The 22,187-nt window shown below is 40.8% G+C and overlaps 2 protein-coding genes across 3 annotated transcripts; both read right to left on the reverse strand.

The window, feature by feature from the left end:
• Positions 1-7,028: 7,028 nt before the first annotated feature.
• Positions 7,029-15,942, reverse strand: slc25a10b (solute carrier family 25 member 10b). 2 transcript variants are annotated; one of them, XM_061769541.1, is made up of 11 exons: positions 15,520-15,942; positions 12,442-12,561; positions 11,047-11,161; positions 10,921-10,969; positions 10,789-10,830; positions 10,656-10,699; positions 10,513-10,583; positions 8,976-9,068; positions 8,794-8,871; positions 8,664-8,720; positions 7,029-8,506 (listed from the first exon to the last, which is right to left on the reverse strand). In XM_061769541.1, the coding sequence occupies exons 1-11, from the start codon at positions 15,607-15,609 to the stop codon at positions 8,477-8,479; spliced, it is 789 nt and encodes a 262-aa protein (XP_061625525.1). In that variant the 5' UTR covers positions 15,610-15,942; the 3' UTR covers positions 7,029-8,476. The 2 variants fall into 2 exon arrangements, with proteins under 2 accessions (XP_061625525.1, XP_061625524.1); XM_061769540.1 differs by having other exon boundaries at positions 7,029-8,546; positions 15,520-15,941.
• Positions 15,943-18,823: 2,881 nt separating this feature from the next.
• LOC133476321 (claudin-9-like) lies at positions 18,824-21,673 on the reverse strand. The gene is made up of 2 exons (XM_061769542.1): positions 21,192-21,673; positions 18,824-20,223 (listed from the first exon to the last, which is right to left on the reverse strand). The coding sequence occupies exon 2, from the start codon at positions 20,082-20,084 to the stop codon at positions 19,419-19,421; it is 666 nt and encodes a 221-aa protein (XP_061625526.1). The 5' UTR covers positions 20,085-20,223; positions 21,192-21,673; the 3' UTR covers positions 18,824-19,418.
• Between the last annotated feature and the right edge of the window lie 514 nt (positions 21,674-22,187).

Raw genomic sequence — 22,187 nt, forward strand, 5'->3', positions numbered from 1 at the left:
ACGCGCTGTGGCGACCCCTAACGGGACAAGCCGAAAGGAAAAGAAGAAGAAGTACCTCATTCCAAACCCAGCATGTACTCACACTGTTGCATTAAAAAAAAACTCTCACTGTCTAAATACTTCAAGACCTACAGTAACTGACTTGTCTATCTGGACATAATAGGCTGAGCACTCATCAAAAAGCTAGCTGCGTCACAGAGGCAATTAACTCAATTCACTTGACAATAATTCACTGTTACCTTCAAAGTACTATCACTTCCTGTAGTTTCTTCACCTTTACATTGCTCACTTTTAAACAGCTCTGCAGTTGGTGTATAGAATTACATATCAAATACACTAATTAGTATAGAAATATTGCTTTCTGGTGTTTACATTGATTTTCCTTTTCAGATTATTAGATTAAATATTGCTGTATCATGCCTGTTGATGTGGTAAAGTTCGCTGTTATATTGCTCTGCTGGACAGCAGCCCAGACTTCTTTTAAATGATCATTCATTCTGAATATGTTGATAAAAGGGAAATGAGCATGTTCAGGAAGGTATATACACAGTATGTAATATATACTTATATATTATTTGATTCTGCATGTGCAAACGTGATGTACAGTAAATTGATCAATTTGTGTACGCACCACAGCTGGCATGGTTGTTTGTGACATACTGTACCGTGTCTTATATTTTCTGTGGCTTCCAATACTAATTTTATGAATTCTATCAACTATAAATGTTTCTTTGCTGTGCTATATTTATTCCTTACTATTTTTGAAATATATGCAGTGAACCCCAATTCCAATGAAGTTGGGACGTTGTGTAACACATATATAAAAACAGAATACAATGCCCTATGCCCCCCCCCCCCAAAAAAAACAACAACAACAAAAAACAAAAAACAGCATAGACCAGCAAGTTGCTCACCAGCATTTGCTGTTTGTGTGTGTGTGTGTGTCTGTGTGTGTTTTATGCTGATCTTGCTGGTGACCAGCAGGACAACAGCAGAAGTGAAAACAAAATAAACAGCTTTATTTTGCAGGGACTGCCATGCCCACTGGGAGAAACTTAGGACAGTCAGAGCCAGAATTCAAACTGCTGACCCTTTGGTTATTGGATGACCCACTCTATCAATTGGGCCACAGCCACCCTGGCAGACTATTATGCTGTTGCCCTTCTGGTAGCTGGTAACTGGTGTAGCACAGGTCAGCAGGACAACAGCAGCATCCTGGACTTGTTAAATGACTGTGGCTCAGTTGGGAGAGCAGGCCATTCAGTGACTGAAGAGTTAGTGGTTTAAAAGCTGGCCAATTACTGTCTGTTGTTAAGCTATCCCTGTGCAAGATGTTGAGTTTTAGATTTCTCCCAGTGGGCCTGGCAGAATCTCGCATGGGAACCCCGCAAAATAAATCTGTTTTTGTTTTGTTTTCGCTGCTGGTCTTGCTGGTGTCACGTCAGCAGCAACACCAGCAGCATGCTGTTGCCCTGCTGGTCACCAGCAAGACCAGCATGAAAACAAAACAAAAACAGCCTATGCTGGTGAGCACCGAGCTGGTCTATGATGTTTTTGGAATATATATTCATTTGAATACACTACAAAGATAAGATATTTAATGTTCAAACCGATAAACTTTGTTTTTTTGCAAATATTTTGAATTTGATGCCTGCAGCACAATCCAAAAAAGCTGGGGCAGGGGCATGTTTACCACTGTATTACATAACCTTTCCTTTAAACAACACTCAGTTAGCGTTTGGGAACTGCTGACACTAATTGTTGAAGGTTTTTAGTTGGAATTTTTTCCCATTCTTGCTTGATTTACAGCTTCAGTTTCTCAACACTCCAGGGTTTACGCTGTTGTATTGTGCGCTGCACATTTTAAATGGGAGACAGGTCCGGACTGCTGGCAGGCCAGTCTAATACTCATACTCTTTTACCGCTGTTGTAACACGTGCAGAATGTGGCTTGGCATTATCTTGCTAAAAACAAAGCACGGACGTCCCTGAAAATACCTTGCTTGGATGGCAGCATACAGTATGTTGCTCCAAAACCTCTATGTAACGTTCAGCATTAATGGTGCCTGCACAGATGTTCAAGTTACCCATGCCATTGGTACCAATACCTCCCCATACGATCACAGACGCTAGATTTTGAACTTTGCGCTGACAAAAATCCAGATGGTCATTTTCGTCTTTGGCTCTGAGTAAACGACATCCATAATTTCCAAAAACAATTTAAAATGCGGATTCATCAGACCACAGCGCACTTCAAAAGGTCAAACATTAAGTTTCATAGACTGGTGTGGGACGATTTAAAATAGAAATTATGTGATTGTGTACGTTTTAGGACAGCTAAGTAACGAAACTAGGGGTGGGACGGTTTATGATAATTGTCCAAACCTTTCATTTTGGTTCATAGGCAAGCAAAACACTCTTTTTTTCTCTCTCTCTCATTTACTCATGAGGTGAAGCAGTCTGGAGCAGAAAGTAGCACTTAAAATCTAATGCCACCCGCTGAATGCAGAATACGTGATGTGGCGTTGCTAGAAGTCAGTTGTGGAGATTTAAAAAACTAAAAAAGTGGCAACGTTGACAGGCATGACGAAAGGTTCTGCGTTAGAAGACGCCAGCTGCATTATAGTTCTATAGGTCTGCTCTATCTGATCACTTTGCATTACGATCACGGCGATTTAAAAAAAATAAAATAAAAATTGATAAAAGTTCGTTGCCCCATTAGTAAGTACAGTACAAATTGTGAGTAGCTACATGTGAGTATTATTTCCACACTACTGAACGTGTTTATTAAAGTTAAAATTAAAATGTCATCTGTTGTGTCGGCTCTGTGCTGTCTGCACTGTTTATAAAAAATTGAGACCACAGCATATGAAACATCACCTTTAATCTAATGACAAATGTCAACTGTGCTTCTAAATGAGATTAATTCTGAACACAGCCACATCCCAAGTTGTGAAAATATTATATATATATATATATATATATATATATTTGTGTGTGTGTATCACAAAAACCTGGCACTTTAACAGGGTTGTGTAGACGTTTTCTATCCATTGTAAATACTGTACAGTGATGTGCCAGTCTTGACTTTTGTTTAATGATATTTTCTTAAGAACCATATGTGTTACAAGGCTGCCGTGACAGCCTTGTAATTCAAATACACAGCAGAATTTGTTCAGAAATAAAGTTGAGTTAAAGGGGACATATTTTGCCAAACCAACTTTTTCTATTATTCGGGATGTAATATTGTCTCTATGATGCCTCAGTAAACATGTGAAATATGAATTAATGCCGTCCACGCTTTCCTAAGTTCCAGACATTTTTCTGCTGAGCGGACTGAAAACAGGTCATTCGAATTGACCTCATCTACATCACAAAGGAATCTCTCCGCCTTCCCATTCTGCTTCAGAGCCAGTGTGCTCTCACAAGTGGGTCTTCTACACCGAGGCAACCAACCAGAGGGAAGGGGCGGTCTTAGGCAAATATGGACAAAGCGGATACAAAACTGGGTCAAACAGTCGTAGCTGTCAGAGGGGGCTTTCTGAACACTCGTATGACAAAACCAAGTTGTTTTTTTTAAATGAAATTGACACTTTTATATTAAGTCCATGTTAGAGAGTCACTCTATGGAGGTCTAAATAGCAAAAATACGGGACCTTTAAATGTAGTTTGAAATACAACTTTCAAACAGTTCAGTGCGATAAATTGAATCAATCATCATCTCAGTTGCTGCTCATTTAACATTTATAAGATGTGAATACCTTTTTTAGTGTTATGATTTGTGAAAATAAACATTTTATTACCACTCCAATATATGTTGCGACTGGAGTAAGATTGTATGACTTGACTTCCGATTTGCTTAAACCAAGTAATGACTTGACGCGATTGGACATGCTTGGACAAAAAAGGCAACTTAAGCAGCGGAATAGTCAAAGAGGATAATCATCGTGCTGGCCTTCCCCATGTGGAAGGCGCGCATGAGAGAAAAAGATTTAAAAAGGGACCCTGAAGTTGCCAGCTTTTTCCTCGACAAGTAAGTCAACACTGCATAAATTAGCCTAAAGCTCACTTGTTTCATTCGGTTTTGGTAGACTGTTGTTTACCATAGGCAGCATAACACAGTAGGGCCGACAAATTTTCCTACGTCTGTGAATCGTCCTACTGGAGTATGAATTGACAGTCATATCTGTCGATCTATAATAATAACTACTATACCGTTTCAGTTTCAGTTGGGGTTCCAGCAATAAATGCTCAGCAAACTAATTTCCTCTCAATGCGTTTGCAGGCCCCTGACGCCGATCTCTTATCCTCTTACATCAAAATGTAAATGAATAATATAACCTGTGTAATTAGTACATGCTTCTGAGGATCACAAAGTGTTGTAGAGCAACAATTTGCTAACATTCCTTTGTGTTTGTTATCAAATTGTAGCTACATTCTAGCTGGCTGCCACACGGTAACAAAAAATATTTTTGGTGTGTGTTTGGGGGGGGGAATACACACACACTAATGATGCAATGCATTTTGTAACATTTATGAAATCATGAGCCTCTTCACCTGAGTGAACACGTCATGAAGTATCGGATAACATGTTCGAGTTGTTTTGATACACGGCGGCTACCGTTGTTGCAGTGCATGTTTGAAAAACTATGGCGCTAGAGTGCGCTGTTTGTTTGGATGCAATAAACAATTTCAAAGCTAGATGGGAGTAATTGCTACACAGTGTCCCAAAGGAGTCTGCAGCGTGAAAGGGAGGAGGTGTAACCTTGAAAAGAGGCGTACCGGTACGGTTTTTGAGAAACTGAGTTTGAATCCTCTGTACCATCTGTTACCAACTGGCTTGGGCCCTTGTACTTTAACCATCCTTTCTGTAGTCAAGCAGCCAAATGAAAACGCATCTGCAATGAGGAAGCAGTTGAGCACAGTGAGGCAGGTGGCTTGGTTGCTAGGAGCCCCAACAATTGATTGTTAATACAGAAAATCGGGCTCTCCCTCAAGAAGAGGCTGTGCATGGCAATGATATTTGCTTGCAAGCAGCTTCAGGCCGAGGGACAAAGGAGTGACACATTCCTCACTCGGTTCGTTAGCACTCTTACAAAGTGCTGCGTTACAACAAACACTTCTACTGCAGCCCCACATTTTTGCCCAACAGGATGTTTTAAGGCATGTGGCAACAGTATCCGAGCTTTAAACTTCCGTGTGCCTGTTCCCCAACGCAGTGATTCAAATATATCTTTATTTATTCACCATATCCTTACTACCACTTTCAAACAAAAGAAAACTCTTTCTGTTGGGCATCAGTTATGGCAGTTTACTTAAACACAAAAATTATGTTATATTATTGCAATTTCAAAACAAATGATTATCGTTTTGCACATACTTTTAAAATGTTATCTATATTATTGTATGTATTGTACATTTGAATGACGGAAGGATGCACGTAAACCAATATGCACATCAGGTGTCTCTTGACTGGCCTGTCAACTGGCCAATGAGAATCGAGGCTTCTGTGCAACTACATAAAGGAGATCATCTTCATCATCTTGAGCTCAGGGTAGACAAAGCATTTCTTGATGTAGCAGTGGACTGTTTTAACTGACTATGGTTTTCTAATTGTTCCTAAGCCCACGTTGTAATATTCTTTACACAATGTTGCCGTTTTTTAATGCAGTGCCACCTGAGGGATCGAAGGTCACGGGCCTTCAATGTTGGTTTTTGGACTTGCCACTTACGTGCAGAGATTTCTCCAGATTCTATGAAGCTTTTGACGATATTATTAACTGTAGATGATGAAATTCTTTGCAATTGTATACATTGAGAAACGTTCTCAAACTGTTGGACTATTTGCTCACACAATTGTTCACAAAATGGGGAATCTCACCTCATCCTTGCTTGTGAACAACTGACTGTTTGGGGGATGCTCCTTTTATCCACAGTCATGACACTCACCTGTTTCCAATTAACCTGTACACCTGCAGAATGTTTTGGGGATGTGGGAGGAAACCGGAGTACGCAGACAAAACCCACACAGTCATGGGAAGAACATGCAAACTCCACACAGGCAAGGCCGGATTTGAACCTGGGTCCTCAGCACTGTGAGGCAGACGTGCTAAGCAGTCAGCCAACGTGCCACCTCCGATGATAGCAAATTTCTGAAAATAGGATAAAGATTAAGAAAGTTATTAGTTTTGGAGCCATCTCTTGTGACTTCAAATCTCTGTGCATTGGCTGAGATGTGACACAGGCGTTTGCGTTTGTGAAAAAGGCTTTTTGTACAGTGGTGGCCTTGTGTGACCACAGCAGAGTTTGATGGGCACTGCTGGCAGGCGTCACGTTAATACCATTTCAATCAATGGCACGTAATAAATTAGCGATTGAACAGAATTTTGGGGTTCTTTTGTATTTATGTGCTATAAGAGTGCAATGGTATATGATAGCAATATATGGTTTGATGCCAACTTGAAAAAAGCAGTGTTTAGAAATTCATTTTTTTTTTCCTGAAAGGTCATTTTGGAGTTGGCCGGATAATGCCCAACTGCAACGATATATAAATTATGAATAAATACTGCTACTCCTTTGTCCACACCAGCCACATAGAGAACTTGGTCTCCAGTTATGTCACACCAAGATCTGGTGGCATACTCATTTTGGCGATGTAAAAGGGGCATTACCGATTGCTCCAAAATTATTTTTTCTTGAGCAAAAAATACATAAAGAGAATATTTACCATCTGGACACTACAGGTCCTTTAATTTCTTCCTTCCTACAGTACATCTGAAGATATAGTGGTCACCCTCGTGAACACTATACCCATATGCTACGGATATGTTCGCCTGACCTCAGGAAAAGATCCATTTACATGCATATACCACCACCACCACTTTCTACCGATGAGGACAAATCCCTGAGGGTGCAGCTACGCATCATTGCACTGCTGACCCAGTCGTATTATGATCTAGTACACGTAAATACTAATGTGCAGCCTAACTTGTAATGCACACACTGTGAAAGCACACAATCAAACGGGTATTTTCCTTTACGGGTGTTTTAATTAAAAAGTTAAATCATTTAATTGCAATAAAAACGCATAAAGAACACACATAGCAACGTGTGTGTTCATAAAGGTGAGTGAGTAAGGCTGATCTGTAGGTCACATTATCAAGGACATGCAGCACAAGTCAAGCTGGTGGTTCTTTAAAAATCTATCCTGGGATGAAGGTGCAAGGCTGTTGGGATGCCCATCGGAGTAGAGTTCAGGGTGATGGGATTGAACCCAATCACACTGTTACACTACCCCAGTAAGACATAGACAGTAAGGCAACAGGACAAGGATTCCCATTTAAGCGGAAAAATGGGCAAATCTTCACGACAGTTCATCACTGATGGCACGTACAACAAATGCTCTCTTTTAACAAGTAACATTTGAAATTCCAAAACGTGTCGAGCAGTTTCATTCACGAGTCAAAGGTTATAATAAAAAGCCATTCTCAAAAATTGTAGAATCTAAAGTCATTACATTGAAATGCTATTAGTTTGACATTAAACACTACATGTACCACTTCTGTACTTTTCCATTAATAGGTTCTTCAACTTTTCTATTCAGAAGTCACCTTGAAAATTGGGGAAAGAGTGAGGGGGCTTCCAAGTGTACCATTATTAGAACGTCAGCTGACGTTAAGAATGAGACAACTTGGTCCGCTCCTGAAAGATTAGATTGAATTAACACCATATTGATGGAATGACGCCACAATGCTTGCTAGACTTCTACTTGATTTCCAGTTCTAAAATAATAAGTACAACACTAACAATAGTGGGAAACTTGGTCAGTACTGACGGGAATGAATAGTATGCAGTCACATATTTGATTAGACATATTTAGTTTAGCTGTATTTGTTTACAATGCATCTGCTATTTACCTGCCAATACTGTGTTAGCCTAATATGGCACTTTTTTTCCCCCTGGCATATACTATTTCGACAGCAGTCCATTATTGACACATTTTTCCTCACCTGCGCCCCAAAAGGAGGCTTTAAAGCGCACTAATGGATCAATGTAATGAATCCAAGTCTAAATAAGGAGACCGGGAATTCATTTAAGTCCCAATTAAGTCAGTCGTTTTCATAAACAAGTACCAACAGAGGCTTGAAATAATTAAATTAAAAGACAACATTGCGTACCTGCAATCATACAGGGCATGTTTGTTTTTTCTTATGGTAGCAGGCTATTCCAGTAATCCTGGCACCAAAGCCTTAAATTTTCATAAAGTTTGTTCCAGTACTTATCCCTCAGGATGTGCAAACACTCCGCTTCACGCCATTACATAAGGCAGAGGTAGAACAAGAGGAAGCAACATGGCCGAGCCATCCAACATGTGTTGCATCCCCTCTTCCGTTCTTCTGATGACCACGGCAGAATTGCTGAATAATAGCCAGTCACACTCTGCCATCAGGAGATGATGCGAATCCCAAAGTTCTTTTTCAGCTGCTCCAGGAAGATGAATGTGAGCACTGTATGAGGAATCAAGCGGATGCCTGCAGGCACAAGGCCCTGCAAGACAATGTAGCAGATCACGTCATATCTACAGTATAGCTCGGAGAGGAAAAAGTACAAATACATCTGAGTTCTGTTTTATTTATCTCATTTCTTTATTTAAAGTGTCACTACCTTATAAAATGCCAGGGGACCCAACTTGGCAGTTTCTTGTAAGCAATGTCGTACCCCCTGAAAGTAAACTGACATCGGTTAGATCAATTAAAGAATAAGGGATGACAATGAGGAAGAAAGAGGCACTCACGGTGTACTCTCCCTTTGAGTTCATGAGTCTCGTCTTTAGGACATCAAGTGGCTGACAAAGGAACGTAGCACAACCTCCCTGCACAAGGTTCACATTAAAACAGTGGTTAATTCAAAATAACACTGTCTCAGATGCACTTCGAGTCGACGATGACCAAAGCATTTAATAATCGTAGCACTTACAGCAATGAAGCTGGAGAGGAAGTGTGTGAACATGTTGTCCCCCAGCATCCCCGTTCCCAAAACAAGCTGCTTGGCCTGGTCATAACATGCCAACTGAAGGAGGGGAAGGTGTATTAAGGTGTGAAGAATAATTCACCATCATTTCTTTGTCACCATGGTGAAGCCTCATACAATGCAGACTGACAGCCACATACCGATAATTAGCTTCGGCCTCAAGAACTCAAGTAAACCACTCCTTTATTTAATTTCCCTCATGGGATGAATTCAGTTTCTATCATCTATAATATCCATATCTCTAACCCCCCATTTCATAATCATATTAGAAATTCATTCATTCATTCATCTTCCGTTCCGCTTATCGTCACTTGTGTCGCGGGTGTGCTGGAGCCTATCCCAGCTATCTCCGGGCGAGAGGTGGGGTACACCCTGAACTGGTCGCCAGCCAATTGCAGGGCACACATAAACAAACACTCACATTCATACCTATGGGAATTTTTTTCCAATGTTTTGGGGATGTGGGAGGAAACCGGAGTACCCAGAGAAAACTCACCCAGGCACGGGGAGAACATGAAAACTCCACACCCGCTCCTCAGAACTGTGAGGCAGATGTGCTAACCAGTCACCCACCGTGCCGCCTCATATTAGAAATTGCCTCAGAAATTTGGGTCTGAGTGCTGAGAGATTCCATTGAACAGTTAGTAAGTGCTCTGATCTTTGATGGCCTCTGATATTCTGCAGTAATCGCTGGAAGTCCCAGGTAAAGTGAGGTGCTCACTTGTCCTGAACAACAATTTGGGAATTTTTGTTAAATAGTTGAATCCACTGAGAAATATTGATCCAATTTCTCACTACTACAACAGTTAGCATTTATGTGAATGTTTGACTCTCATCATTCACAATTATAACTGAAGTATAGATCTTGCGTATCATTGGACCTGTGGTTCGCTGTAAGGTTAAAATACAACTGTAATGACATTTAAAAAATAAATAAATAAAAATAAAAAAACTTTTCTTTACATCTTCAAGTTGAATGCCTTTGAAAATCACGTTGCTTCTTAAAGTTTGAATGGTTACGCATAAGACGAAATACTTTGTTGCGGTAATGCAGAATTTCACTTGGACTCTGAAACGAGAAGTAAAAATGCTTTAGGAGCTCGTGTGTCTCAACTATATTTGCACATCGATTTTCTATGCTCACAAATGCGCATAAGTGAGGCTCTCACTGAATTGCCCTGCTCATAATTAATATTTAATTATCCTTCACCACTCACTTCATTTCAAATATTGATTTAACAATAGCGTAGTACTGTGCTATTTAAATGACTTCAACTCAATTTAGTTAGTGTTTTACAAGTGAGTATTGAATTTAGATAAGCTTCCAATGCGGCAAATACAACATTTATTCATGTTTTGTCTGCAGTCTGAATCAATTTAACAAAACAGAAAACACAAACAGACGTTACATGAATTTAAAAGTCAACCATGCCAAAGGGACACATTTGGTTTTAAGGATATGGCTGTGAGTAACTAAACTTGCCTGTCCCACAGTGACCAAGGCTCCTCTGCTGGATGCCATGGTGGCCCCCGAGAAGAGCTTCCTCACACCCTCTGTAGGACAGCTCAGAGGTCAGAAACGACAAGGTTTCATTTTGCAGTCATAGTACATGTTGTTGGCGTTACCTTCTCTGAAGACTCTGAAGAGCCCATCGATGGCATGTTTGTAGCTGATAGAAGAAAACAAGTTGAGGTGCACATTTCCTATAGAGGTTTAACATTGTGATTTCATATTTTGGTAATATTCTGAATCATTTACTTTCTCCTCAGTTCTGCTGGTAGTTTCATGTCATTTTGCATCCTTGAGGAAAAAATGCATCATTTGAAGATCCTATTCATTAAATAAATGACAGAACACTACTTTAAGCTAAGTGCATTCATGGGATATTACCTGACATTCACCATGTCTGCTGGCGTGCCAACAAAGCCCCCAGTAAAACCTATTAAAGTAGAAATATTGTTAGTTTATTGTTGTACGTTTCTGTGTGTGTGTGTGTGTGTGTGTGTGTGCACAAACCTCCAAAAGCTCCCAACAAGACCTTTTGGTAGAAAGGCATGGGGCCCTTGCTTTTGTTTCCAATCACGTCCCTTACAGTCTCATAGATGGCAAATCTGGTCAGGGAATAGGACATCTAAGGAGGAGAGGATTTATAATTTTTATATATATATATTTTTTTAAAGAGGCCTTGGAGTTACAACAATCATTTTGTACTATTTTCATTTAGAATATGAATTAAATTGAAAAAGAACAAATATTTGAAAGAAGTACATGGTGTATGATTGTATTTACTAAATTGCTTTTCTATTTATTCATGTTAAAGTTGTACAAATATTTTTACAATTTGAAGTAAAGCCTTCTCCTGGCTGGAAATGACAAGTGAAAGCGTCAAAAGACTGTTGAAGTAATGTAAGAGGGGATTTTATTTATTTTTTTTGCCTTTAAAGAATATTTTATTGTATATACACACACAGGGTGATTGAAAAGTAACTCCCTATTTTTAAGTACTTGTAATTTATTTCTGAACTATAACTCTTACAAGAAATGAACATGAGAAGAAAGTGTACTGCATGCAGTTTTATTTAAAATTCAATATGGGCGCCAGCCTTAGCCACCAGTTTCTCAAGCCGCTTGAGAACCGCATTAACTGATTTCACAAGGAACTCTCGTATTCGCCCTTCAATTTCTTCCAATGTCGTTGGTTTTGTAGAATACACTTGATCCTTTAACCGACCCCACAGAAAAAAGTTGCAGGGTGTTAAGTCAGGACTTCTGGCTGGCCACTTATACACAAACAAATTGAGAAAAATATTACAACATGTGAATCAATTGTAAGTATTTTAAAATAGGGAGTTACTTTTCAATCACTCTGTACATATACACACACACACACAGTATATAGAAAATGATTATGTTGCTGAAATTATCAGACAATTTTGAGGAAACACAATCCGTTACACTATTCTACCGAATCCTGGTAACTTGTAGCAAAAGCTTTATGCAGTGCATTAGCAGTGATTCCCGATCAGTATGCTGTGCCACATGAGTGTTAAAATAGGATAACTTCAGCAAAGACCTCCAATGTTGTTTTACCTTAAAAGTAAAAAGTAGCTAAAATATATATTGTGAATAGGATAGTGCTATAACATCAGAGAAAAATTCAGCCTTGGAACAAGTGCCATCATTCTTTACGCTTGAGGTCACAGTGATGGGTGTGCATGCATTATCCTGTGTCGGTACGTGGTTATATGGGGTAACACAATTGATGGTCGAGTGGTTGTACTGGGCCACTTTAGCTTGTCCAAGTGGAGCTAATGAACTGCAAGTGGAAGATCATTAATTAAATTCAGATTGATTCAACATGACACCAAGGAAACAGTTGCCCAAAACGTACACAAACATATACATACATACCTGTCTGCAAAGGGAAGCAGAAAGGCCATTGTAGAGAGCAAGCACTCCATTGTTGTTCACCACGTGAACAGCCATGCCAAACATCCTCTTCTTTACCTCCTGCTGTGTTTGTAGGTGCACCTGCAATCAATACATATTAGCATGATTGAGTTGAAATCATATAGCTTTCTCTTACATGAGCTGTTATCACCACTATGTCTCAACTTCCCTTCCTGAAAAATTCAGCTTTGGTTGTTTTGCTGACACTTTTTTTTTTTTTTTTTTTAAACCAACAGAGGGCTATCGTAAACCTGTATCTTATTCCTTTTGAAGATGAATTTTGGTTAAACTAATGGCATAATCAAATAGTCTATTAAATGATCAATAAGAATTCTGTCGTGTGAAATGAATTGGTTTTTTGTTTTGTTTTTTCCACAAAGCATGGGTTAAAACAATTGTAAAAAAAAAAAAATGGTTACTTTTTATGTGAAGATAACAGAATGGAAAACGCACATTATTATTAGTATTAGTCATCCAAAATTGATATAAACATTTGAATTAAATTAATTAACCATTACTTTTTTTTTTACCCATTTAGCAATCATTGATAAAGTGATGAAGTAAGCGGCAGTTTTTGTAGACAATTTGAGAGAAAGCTGACCAATGACTGTGTCAAGCTGCAAAATCCAAATTCTGCATGTTTCACAATGCCACTCAACACTGTTCTGAATTTATGCCTTCCAGCCTGGTGAACTTTATAACACAGGCTTGTGAAGTTGTTGTCCATCACAGAAATAGTTTTTTTTTTCTTATTCAGAAGAGATTTCAAAGGCCACAAGCCACTTGACACCACCATATCATGAGAAAACTAGCTTTCATAATAAAAGAGAATATTGTGACAGTGTCACAGCAGCACAAACCAGTTTTCTAAACAAGGGACACCCGGAGTCTGTCAGTAATTTCACAATGTGGCCTTTGTCCTCTGTTCTAATAAGAATTTCTATTTAAGGAACTCTAAATCTTGAAAGCAATATTGTTCTAATCAGCGTTTTACCAATATTGGGTCATGATTCATCTCACTCAACTTACTATCATTTGTCTCGCGTTAGGTCTAAATCCTACACATACAATTTCAACATTAACCAAGTCAGATGGAAATGACGACTCATTAAATCTTTAACACTGGAAGGCGCTGATTTTTTTATTTGTGGAGAGTTGAGAAATCATGGGTGAAATAGACTGGAAACAGTGAAAAAAAAGTCTCTCTTTTCTAAAGGAGGAGGATGTGTGAATGTGCGAGTACGTCACACTCATTCATTCATGAGTGGCTGAAGCATGTGGTTTCTGTTCCACTCAAGATAATGGGCTTGATTGCACTTCTCCAGTGAAGTGTATATTTACTTTGACGAGCAGACACACATTACTCCCATGGGATATAACTCAAAATTGTCAACCCAAATATATACCGCCCCTTAACTGCACCTCATTGAGTCACAAACATTTTAACAGGAACACACCTACAAGAACTTTGACACCAGAGAAAATGTCCTGTTACGTTTACCCTACAAAAACTCATTTTTCCAGGAAGACCCTTTCAACATGCTGCGTTCAGCCCTTGTCTCTTTAAAAGGCCCCCTCCTAGCTGCAAACCCACTGTCCTCCGATTGGTTCTCAGAAGTTGGCAAAGTGCAAAGAAGCCTCCATGTACTTTGGAAGAATGCCTGAAAAAAGATGGCCAGGGCCTATAAAAGCTGTTTAATGACTGACGAAGCAGAATTTTTTGTAATTATTCTTCTTCTGTTTATCCTAGTAATCATGTGCTATGTGGCTGACTCAATAAAACTGAGTGAATAACCGTGTGTGATAGGTGACACAAAAAAAAAAAAAAAAAAAAAAAACTTTACTTTTTCATGTTGTTGCAAAGTCAAACATACAACAAAATCTAGTCAAAAGACAAGTGACATGCATCTTTACTAAACTTTTGTGATTACCGGCCTCCTGTCAATAATTACACACCACATGATTCCCTGAGGGCCAGTTTGTGTTTTCAAGGTCATGTGATGCAGCCTTAACCATTACATTGCCGTGCAAGTGAGACAGACTTTCACTAGTATATCTGACAAACTCCAGTTCCATCCTTCTTAATATAATATTCCCCAAATTCTGCTTCTAGTGATTTCATTATTAAAAGACACACGCACACAAAATGTGGGTCTATGTAGTCAAAAATGTACGAGTAATGACTGAAATCCCAATTCATTCCATGACAAACACTCAAGCCTTTTCAAGCCAGTTCTGAGGATCGGGGTTCAATTCCAGCCTCACCTCTGAGCTGCAACCCGTGGCTGCGTCGGTTTTCTCCAGGTACTCCCAAAAACATGAATGGTAGGTTAATTGAAGACTTTAAATTGCCCGTCGGTGTGAACGCGAGTGCGAATGGTTGGATATTTGTATGTGCCCTGCGATTGGCTGGCGACCAGTTCACGGTGTACCCTGCCTCTCGCCCGACGATAGCTGGGATAGGCTTCAGCACGCCCGCGACCCTTGTGAGGAGAAGCGGCACAGAAAATGGATGGATGCTTTGTTTCATCGATAGGTAGGAACATGTTCGAAATAAAGATTTCTATCCAACAAATCCAAATTTCTCTCATAGTACATATTCAGACTCTGACCGTATTACGTTAGGTAAATACAGATTTAAAATACATCAGGTCCACTTAATATTGACAGTGGGACCGTAATTATTTACCCACTCATCATGAGAAAACAATACATTGCATGTTGCTGGGCCATTTTGAGAGTGACTTTTTTCTGCCATAATCATCATCAGTATTTTTATTATTACTACAAGTTGCAACACACCTGAGCACCGAGAACGTGCAACTTGACAGTGCCTACATCTTCAGTAAACACAGCGATCGCTTTATACACTTTGACTTGAGAGTCAAATGAGTCAATGTATTATTGATTAGAAAGTGAGTGCCGTGTAAATGCTGTAAGTGCTGGTAACAAAAAAAAACAGCTGCAGAATGTGCTTAGGCCTGCACTCCTCGACACCCCACTGGGAAGAGGGGGTCACCCTGCGTCACGACCCCTCACCTTGAGGAGATCCAGAGGATGCGTGCAGCATGCGGCGCCACAGGACGCCAACCCGCCGAAATACCACCGCGACATCCGTTTCTCGGTCATGGCTGCGTCCTGTACAGTCGCGTGGTGCGGCTACAGCGGTGGCCGCCTTCGTGAGTCCGTCCGCCTGTATGGGCTCTCTGCTCTACGCCGACGCTCCGAGTAGGAGTAGCAGTTGCACGTCCGCGGACACGCCGATAGCCTCGTTAATCTTCAAACATTCCGATAAGAGGCGTGCACTTTGGCTCCAGATGTACCGCGCACACTCCCGTCACATACTTATGGAGACGAAGCGTGCGCGCGCGCGTGCGTGCGTGCACGGTACGCGGCCACGATCTGCAGTGATCCAGGAAGCAGCTGAAATCGCGAGCAGCCAATTGACCGAGTGGACGCCGGAGCTGCCTACCCGCCCCTTGACACGAGTGCCCATACATAGATATGAACAGTAGATGCACCATCGCGCTGTTAGCCGCCCGGCTCACCAACCTGCCTAATATATAGCGAGAGATCTTGTACCTCTTGAACTACGTCTCACTTGTAGATGTACCTTCTGTTTTGGTTTCCTCGCAGCTAAATTGGCATCATGTTTCAGTCATACGAATCGAATTGAGTTTTTACTTCTTACCACTCCTTTCGAATGTGCAATTTAATTTTAATTTTGTCTGGTTTGGTTAAGGCGGCAAGGTGGATGACCTCGGCGCCTCAGACCATCTCACTGTTTGTTTATATAAATATATATATATATATATACATACACACACAGAGTGGTCCCAATGCAGTTCACACACGCTCACAAGACTTTTCACACCACTCAGTGTCTTGTGACTCGTAAAGAAATACGTCCTCCGTGCTGCAGTGGGACAAGACCATAGATATGAACATCTAGAAACGGAACTGCAGCAGCTCGGCTAACCGACGTGCCTACGTGGCGGCCATGTTGGAAAGGTCGACGTTCCCATCCATGGCAATGGATGGACACTGAAATGGAGTCTTAACTTGTTAATTTTACTTGTTAACCATGCATGTTTTTGGGATGTGGGAGGAAACCGGAGTACCTGCAGAAAATCCACGCAGGCACAGTGAGAACATGCAAACTCCACACAGGCGAGGCCGGATTTGAGCCCAGGTCCTCAGAACTGTGAGGCAGATGTGCTAACCAGTCGTTCACTGTTCCGCGTAGCAACAGCTTTCGATAACATTTCATCTTCAACATATGAAGATGAGACACCCACAGTTTGAACTTGAAAGGATAACATCTGTAGGAGGAGTTTGTAAAAATATGATGGCTGTAAAAGGTGAAAAATAGAAAAAAAAAAATTAAAGTAAATTCAAAATGGCGGACTTCCAGCTGGGTTTAGGGCATTGCTCCAAGAGACTTTTTGGGAGGTCGTGGACTATTTCATATGCCTCTCCATTTTAGTACAAATTGGTAAAATTTGCAACCGGGGCTGCGTCATTGAAAATCTGTAGGGGGCGCTACTGCGCCATCCATTTTCAACACCGCTTATCCTGGTTAGGGGCGCTGGAGCCTATCCCAGCTGACTTCGGGCGAAAGGCGGACTACACCCTGAACTGGTCACCAGTCAGTCACAGGGCACATAGACACAGACCACCATTCGTACTCACATTGGCACTGTCACCGAGTGGGAACTGAACCCACACTGCCTGCACCAAAGTCAGGCGAGTGTACCACTACACCATCAGTGACCCTTGCTACTGAGGCATTTGTTTAAAAAAGGAACAACAAAAAGTTAAATATTGCCAGGCTTGATGTGTGTGCAATGTTTCACGAGTTTGCATGCATGTTTAGACACTCAAAACAGCGTTGGTTTCTTTGCGAACAGCACAGCAAACATCATGTCGCCACGGCAACAGCGTTATACGAAATGAAAAACTTCTGATAACTGTTCATTTTCAAAATATTGTTGTACAACGTTTGTCGAAAGTCACAAACTTTGTATTGTGACATCATTAAGGCGTTAATAGTCTGAGCAAATATTAAGTCGATCGGAGTAACCTTCTAGCAGGAGGACTACAAAATAAGAAACATCATTTCCTTGTGCCAGTAGGTGGCGGTATTAGTAAGATAGATTATTTATTTTTTTTTACCATAGATGCGCTTACGTGATAACGGTCAATCAAGTGTGTGAAATTTTGAAAATATATGAATTTCTGCTATCAAGTTTTTGATTTCACGGCAGTCATCAAAATTCGCCACGTTCACGCTCTCTGGTGAAATGTCCCAATTTTTTTTTTCATTAAATTTCAGGTGCATGTGCTCAACGTGCTTGGCACAGTAAATTAAAATGTAATGGAAGACGTTTTTTGCCGCCACTCGGTCGCGCTATATTTACAATGAAATATTGTCATACAGATGTGTTCAGAGCATGACTATTATGAAACGTGAAGTTTGGGACTTTTTGGAGAATGTGCAGAGGAGTTATTAAGTTATTCATTCATTTGATGGCCACACTTGGTCACGCATTCAGCAACGTGCTCAGCATTCACACAATCACATTCTCACCATTTTACACTCACATTTGATATTTACACGAACTGCCCTCATGTCTTCCCTCCTCGAGCTCTCTTGCCAAGGAGCTCCTTCCTCATCAGCCTTTTACCAATATACTCACTATCTCTCCTCTGGATGTGTCCAAACCGTCAAAGTCTGCACTCTCTAACTTTGTCTCCAACACATATAACCTTGCCTGTACCGCTGGTGGATGAGATTCGCCCGGAGTTCCTAAAGGATGTTGTGGGGCTGTCCTGGTAGACACGCCACTGCCTCGCGTGGACGTCGGGGACAGTGCCTCTGGATGGGCAGACTGGGGTGGTGGGCCCCCTTTTTAAGAAGGGGGACCGGTGGGTGTGTTCCAACTACAGGGGGATCACACTCCTCAGCCCCCCTGGTAAGGTCTATTCAGGGGTGCTAGAGAGGAGGGTCCATCGGGAAGTCGAATTTCAGATTCAGGAGGAGCAGTGTGGTGACGAGAACTACCAGGACTCACACAAATGTGCTTTGTACGTTTTATTAGGTGCTAACCTTTTTATGTAATCTGTGGTATAAAATCACCGAATACAAAACACACTGTAAGTCCTACCAATTCACGTCCAAATAACATTGAAATAGGATTTGAAAATGGGTTGATACACATCTACGGACACTTGTGTCTACAAAGAATTAACTATTAAACAATACATTACACTTAGCATAATATTATTTGATGTTAGAGAATTATTTATGACGAACAAAAAATATTAGACTTAAACCAAGGCAGTAAATAATAAGAATTATTTATGTTAAACACATGTAGATGAGCAAATCAAAATTTGTAAATAGCACTTTCATTGCGTTAATAATGACAGTCAGCAACACATTTGGAATACAGACAAAAACGAAACTCCAAAAAAATGAAGAGTAAAAAATAAGTGTAAAAAATAATTTGACATAATCTTGACAATTAAACTACTTTACCCAGAATAAAAATTCACAAATAAACAGGAACAGTACTTTGCTTCTCTCACGTTCTCATTCTCCCGTTCTCTCCCGAGCGTATACACACACACGCACACACACACACAGACACACACACAAATTGACGACGTACACTAGTCCTCTGTGTGCTTCCCACCCACTCTAGTGGCCACATACACACACAGAGACTGAGTGAAATTTGACAAATGCATATTATACACATTAGTAAACATCACAGTATGTAACACCCCCAGTGACTCGAATAAAACCACCCATTTATAAATCCGATTTTTTTTCCGATTTGATTTACTTGTTGTTTATATAAAACAACACATAAAAAAAACACATGACAAGTAAAATTCCCTCAGCTGTTACATCCAGTAAAATCCAACACATTTTACACAAAAGATTTTTCCTGTGGCTTTGCCTCTCCTGCTGCCCCTGAATGAGGGTTGTCTTTTGCTGCTCTTCCAACAGACGGTGATCCTCCTCCTTTTGGAGAAGAACCAAAGTGCAGGAGAGCGCCCCCCAGCAGCAGAAGCACACTGGCGCCCCAGCCCAGATAGAGCGCCGGTCCCAACTCTCTCTTTAGAGGTGCTGCAACATTCAAATCATAAAAGTCCCTGATTATTGAATAGGCAGTCCAACAGATGGGTATCAAAAAGGCCAGACCAGCCACGATGAAGAGCACCCCTGCTAGCCTGGCGAGGCGAGCCTTGGAGGCTTGGTTAGTGTCACCCAGGCAGTGGGTGCACTTGGCCCCCATCACCCCAAGTAGGAGGGCCAGAATGCAGAGCAGCAGAGAGAGAACAGTGAGGCTCCGAGCGGCTTGGGTGGACGTGGGCAAGGCCAGCGTTGAGTCGTACGTCTTACATTGGATCTGACCTGTGGTCTGAGACAGGCAGTTCATCCAGAGTCCTTCCCACATCACCTGGGCGATCACCAACTCCCCACCCACGAAGGCGGACACGCGCCACAGAGGGGCCGCAGACACCAGAGTCCCACACACCCAGCCTAGCACCGCTAACACCAAGCCCAGAAGTTGAAGACTCGTCGACGCCATGTTTGCTTGAAAAAGCAGATCTCACTTATAAAGAACTTTCATACAAAACTCCCCAGGAAGCCTTAGTTTGAAGAAGTCCTTGAAAGATGTGTGATTGTGATATGCCACCCAGATGAGTCCACGTCTTTAACTCAGCAATCTGCAGACATGAAATGTTTTGCACATTTAAAAAAGTACTTTCCAACAGTAAAATCCAACTTCTTTCAGAAATTGCATGTGAGTATTGAAGAGATTGTTGAAAGGTGTTCAAAATGTCATCCATCCATCCATTTTCTGAGCCGCTTATCCTCACAAGGGTCGCGGGAGTGCTGGAGCCTATCCCAGCTATCATCGGGCAGGAGGCGGGCTACACCCTGAACTGGTTGCCAGCCAATCGCAGGGCACATAGAAACAAACAACCATTCACACTCACATTCACACCTAAGGGCAATTTAGAGTCTTCAATCAACCTACCATGCATGTTTTTCGGGATGTGGGAAGAAACAGGAGTGCCCGGAGAAAACCCACACAGGCACGGGGAGAACATGCAAACTCCACACAGGCGGGGCCGGGGATCGAACCCCGCACCTCAGAACTGTGAGGCAGACTCTCTAACCAGTCGCCCACCGTGACACCTGTTCAAAATGTCTAAATTTTAAAATACATCACAACAATCAATAGCAGACCCTTCAAATACACCTCGTAGGTGCTGAAAACTGTATAGGGATGACAATAAGACAATCTGATATCTTGTTTATGATTTTCTGGCCATGATCAGGGGCTCTGCCAGGGATTTGGGATCCTGTGAAAATTCTATTATTTTCTTCTTAGAATCGTCAGCACTTTTCCTTATGGCACCCCTAAGGACTTCATACTGTAGTATTGCCATATCATTGATTTACTATGACCAATCTCTTCTTTGATTTTGTTGCATTTGAAAAGTCCAGATTGTTGGAAACAATGTGTTAGGACAAATGAAAACAATAGCTCATCCAATTCAAAATTACATCTTTTTGTTTTGATTTGAGTATGAATCTGTAGAGCTCGGCTGCTCAATAACAATTGGGGGGGGGAAATTTTTTGTTTCAAATTTTTCAAGGTAGTAAATGCAAGAACAAAGACTCTTACCAGTTTTGATGGTGTGAAAAGTCAGCGTCCTCACAAAGTCTTCCACTCTTCTCTTATGACAGGCCAGCTTGTTTGTGCATCGGTTGTATAGAGGAGTGTAGGAGGGCTGCAGTGTGTCATACTGCATACTTAATACTCACACGCAGATAGTTATGCCACAAATTACAACACAAGGACACTGTGTTCATGTTCCAGAAGAAAATCAAAATGTTGGCCTCCCATTATGTCATTTTCTTTGTATGTTCCAAATTTAGCAAATGTTGAGTTTTCTTTTCCTGAGTCCTTCACTCCTCCAGCCATCCTTTTTTTTAAAAACTAAGTAGAGCCATGATGTTGACAGGATTTAATCCCCAAAATATTTATGCAAATGTTTAAATGGCTAATGTCCTTTACAAGGGTGGTATACATAAGAAAATATTTTCACCTGTGATTATAAGACCAATATTTATGACATAAAAATAAATAAAGTACAATACATAATAATAATAATAATAATTATTATTATTATTATTATTATTATTATTATTATAATGTCAACCTGGCAGTCATAGTAAAAACTTTCCGACTGAAGTTCATCAGAGGATGTTCAGCTCCACAACAAGATGAGAGGGTCAAAATGTAAGAACCTCTCAGGAAGATATAGTGCAGCTACACCACAGCAAACTACAACCACAAAAAATGTCATACCTCTCTGACAGTGTCAATAACATCACCAATATTGTCTTAGTCAGGAGGAATTTATGTTAAAGGTTCTGTTGGCTCTCATTAAATGGTGGCTAATTAGTGTGAACATTATATTCCCCAATATTTTACTCGTGTTTCTCTCTTCGAAAAACACTTTTTCCTTGTATTGTCATGTTTTGTGTTTGAGTAAACTGCCGTTGGTGTGAACTTGCATTGACGAAATGTAAGTATAATGCGAGGTTACTGCAGGATGTTTCCTCTCTAAAATAAAAATGTTGGCATACAGACATCTCCCATTGTCTGTCATTTCCT

The sequence above is a fragment of the Phyllopteryx taeniolatus genome, chromosome 4, assembly GCF_024500385.1.
Source record: "Phyllopteryx taeniolatus isolate TA_2022b chromosome 4, UOR_Ptae_1.2, whole genome shotgun sequence".
Taxonomy (NCBI): domain Eukaryota; kingdom Metazoa; phylum Chordata; class Actinopteri; order Syngnathiformes; family Syngnathidae; genus Phyllopteryx; species Phyllopteryx taeniolatus.

Bases quoted from the DNA above. Each gene is read 5' to 3' on its own strand.
- slc25a10b (XM_061769540.1), bottom strand. From the start codon at position 15,609: ATGACCGAGAAACGGATGTCGCGGTGGTATTTCGGCGGGTTGGCGTCC. The intron at 9,069-10,512 runs GCAAGTTTAGTT...CCCCTCCTTCAG, and splicing joins CCTTGGTCACTGTGGGACAG to TTGGCATGTTATGACCAGGC. The intron at 8,872-8,975 runs GTAAGTGCTACG...AACCTTGTGCAG, and splicing joins TCCTCTCCAGCTTCATTGCT to GGAGGTTGTGCTACGTTCCT.
- LOC133476321 (XM_061769542.1), bottom strand. From the start codon at position 20,084: ATGGCGTCGACGAGTCTTCAACTTCTGGGCTTGGTGTTAGCGGTGCTA.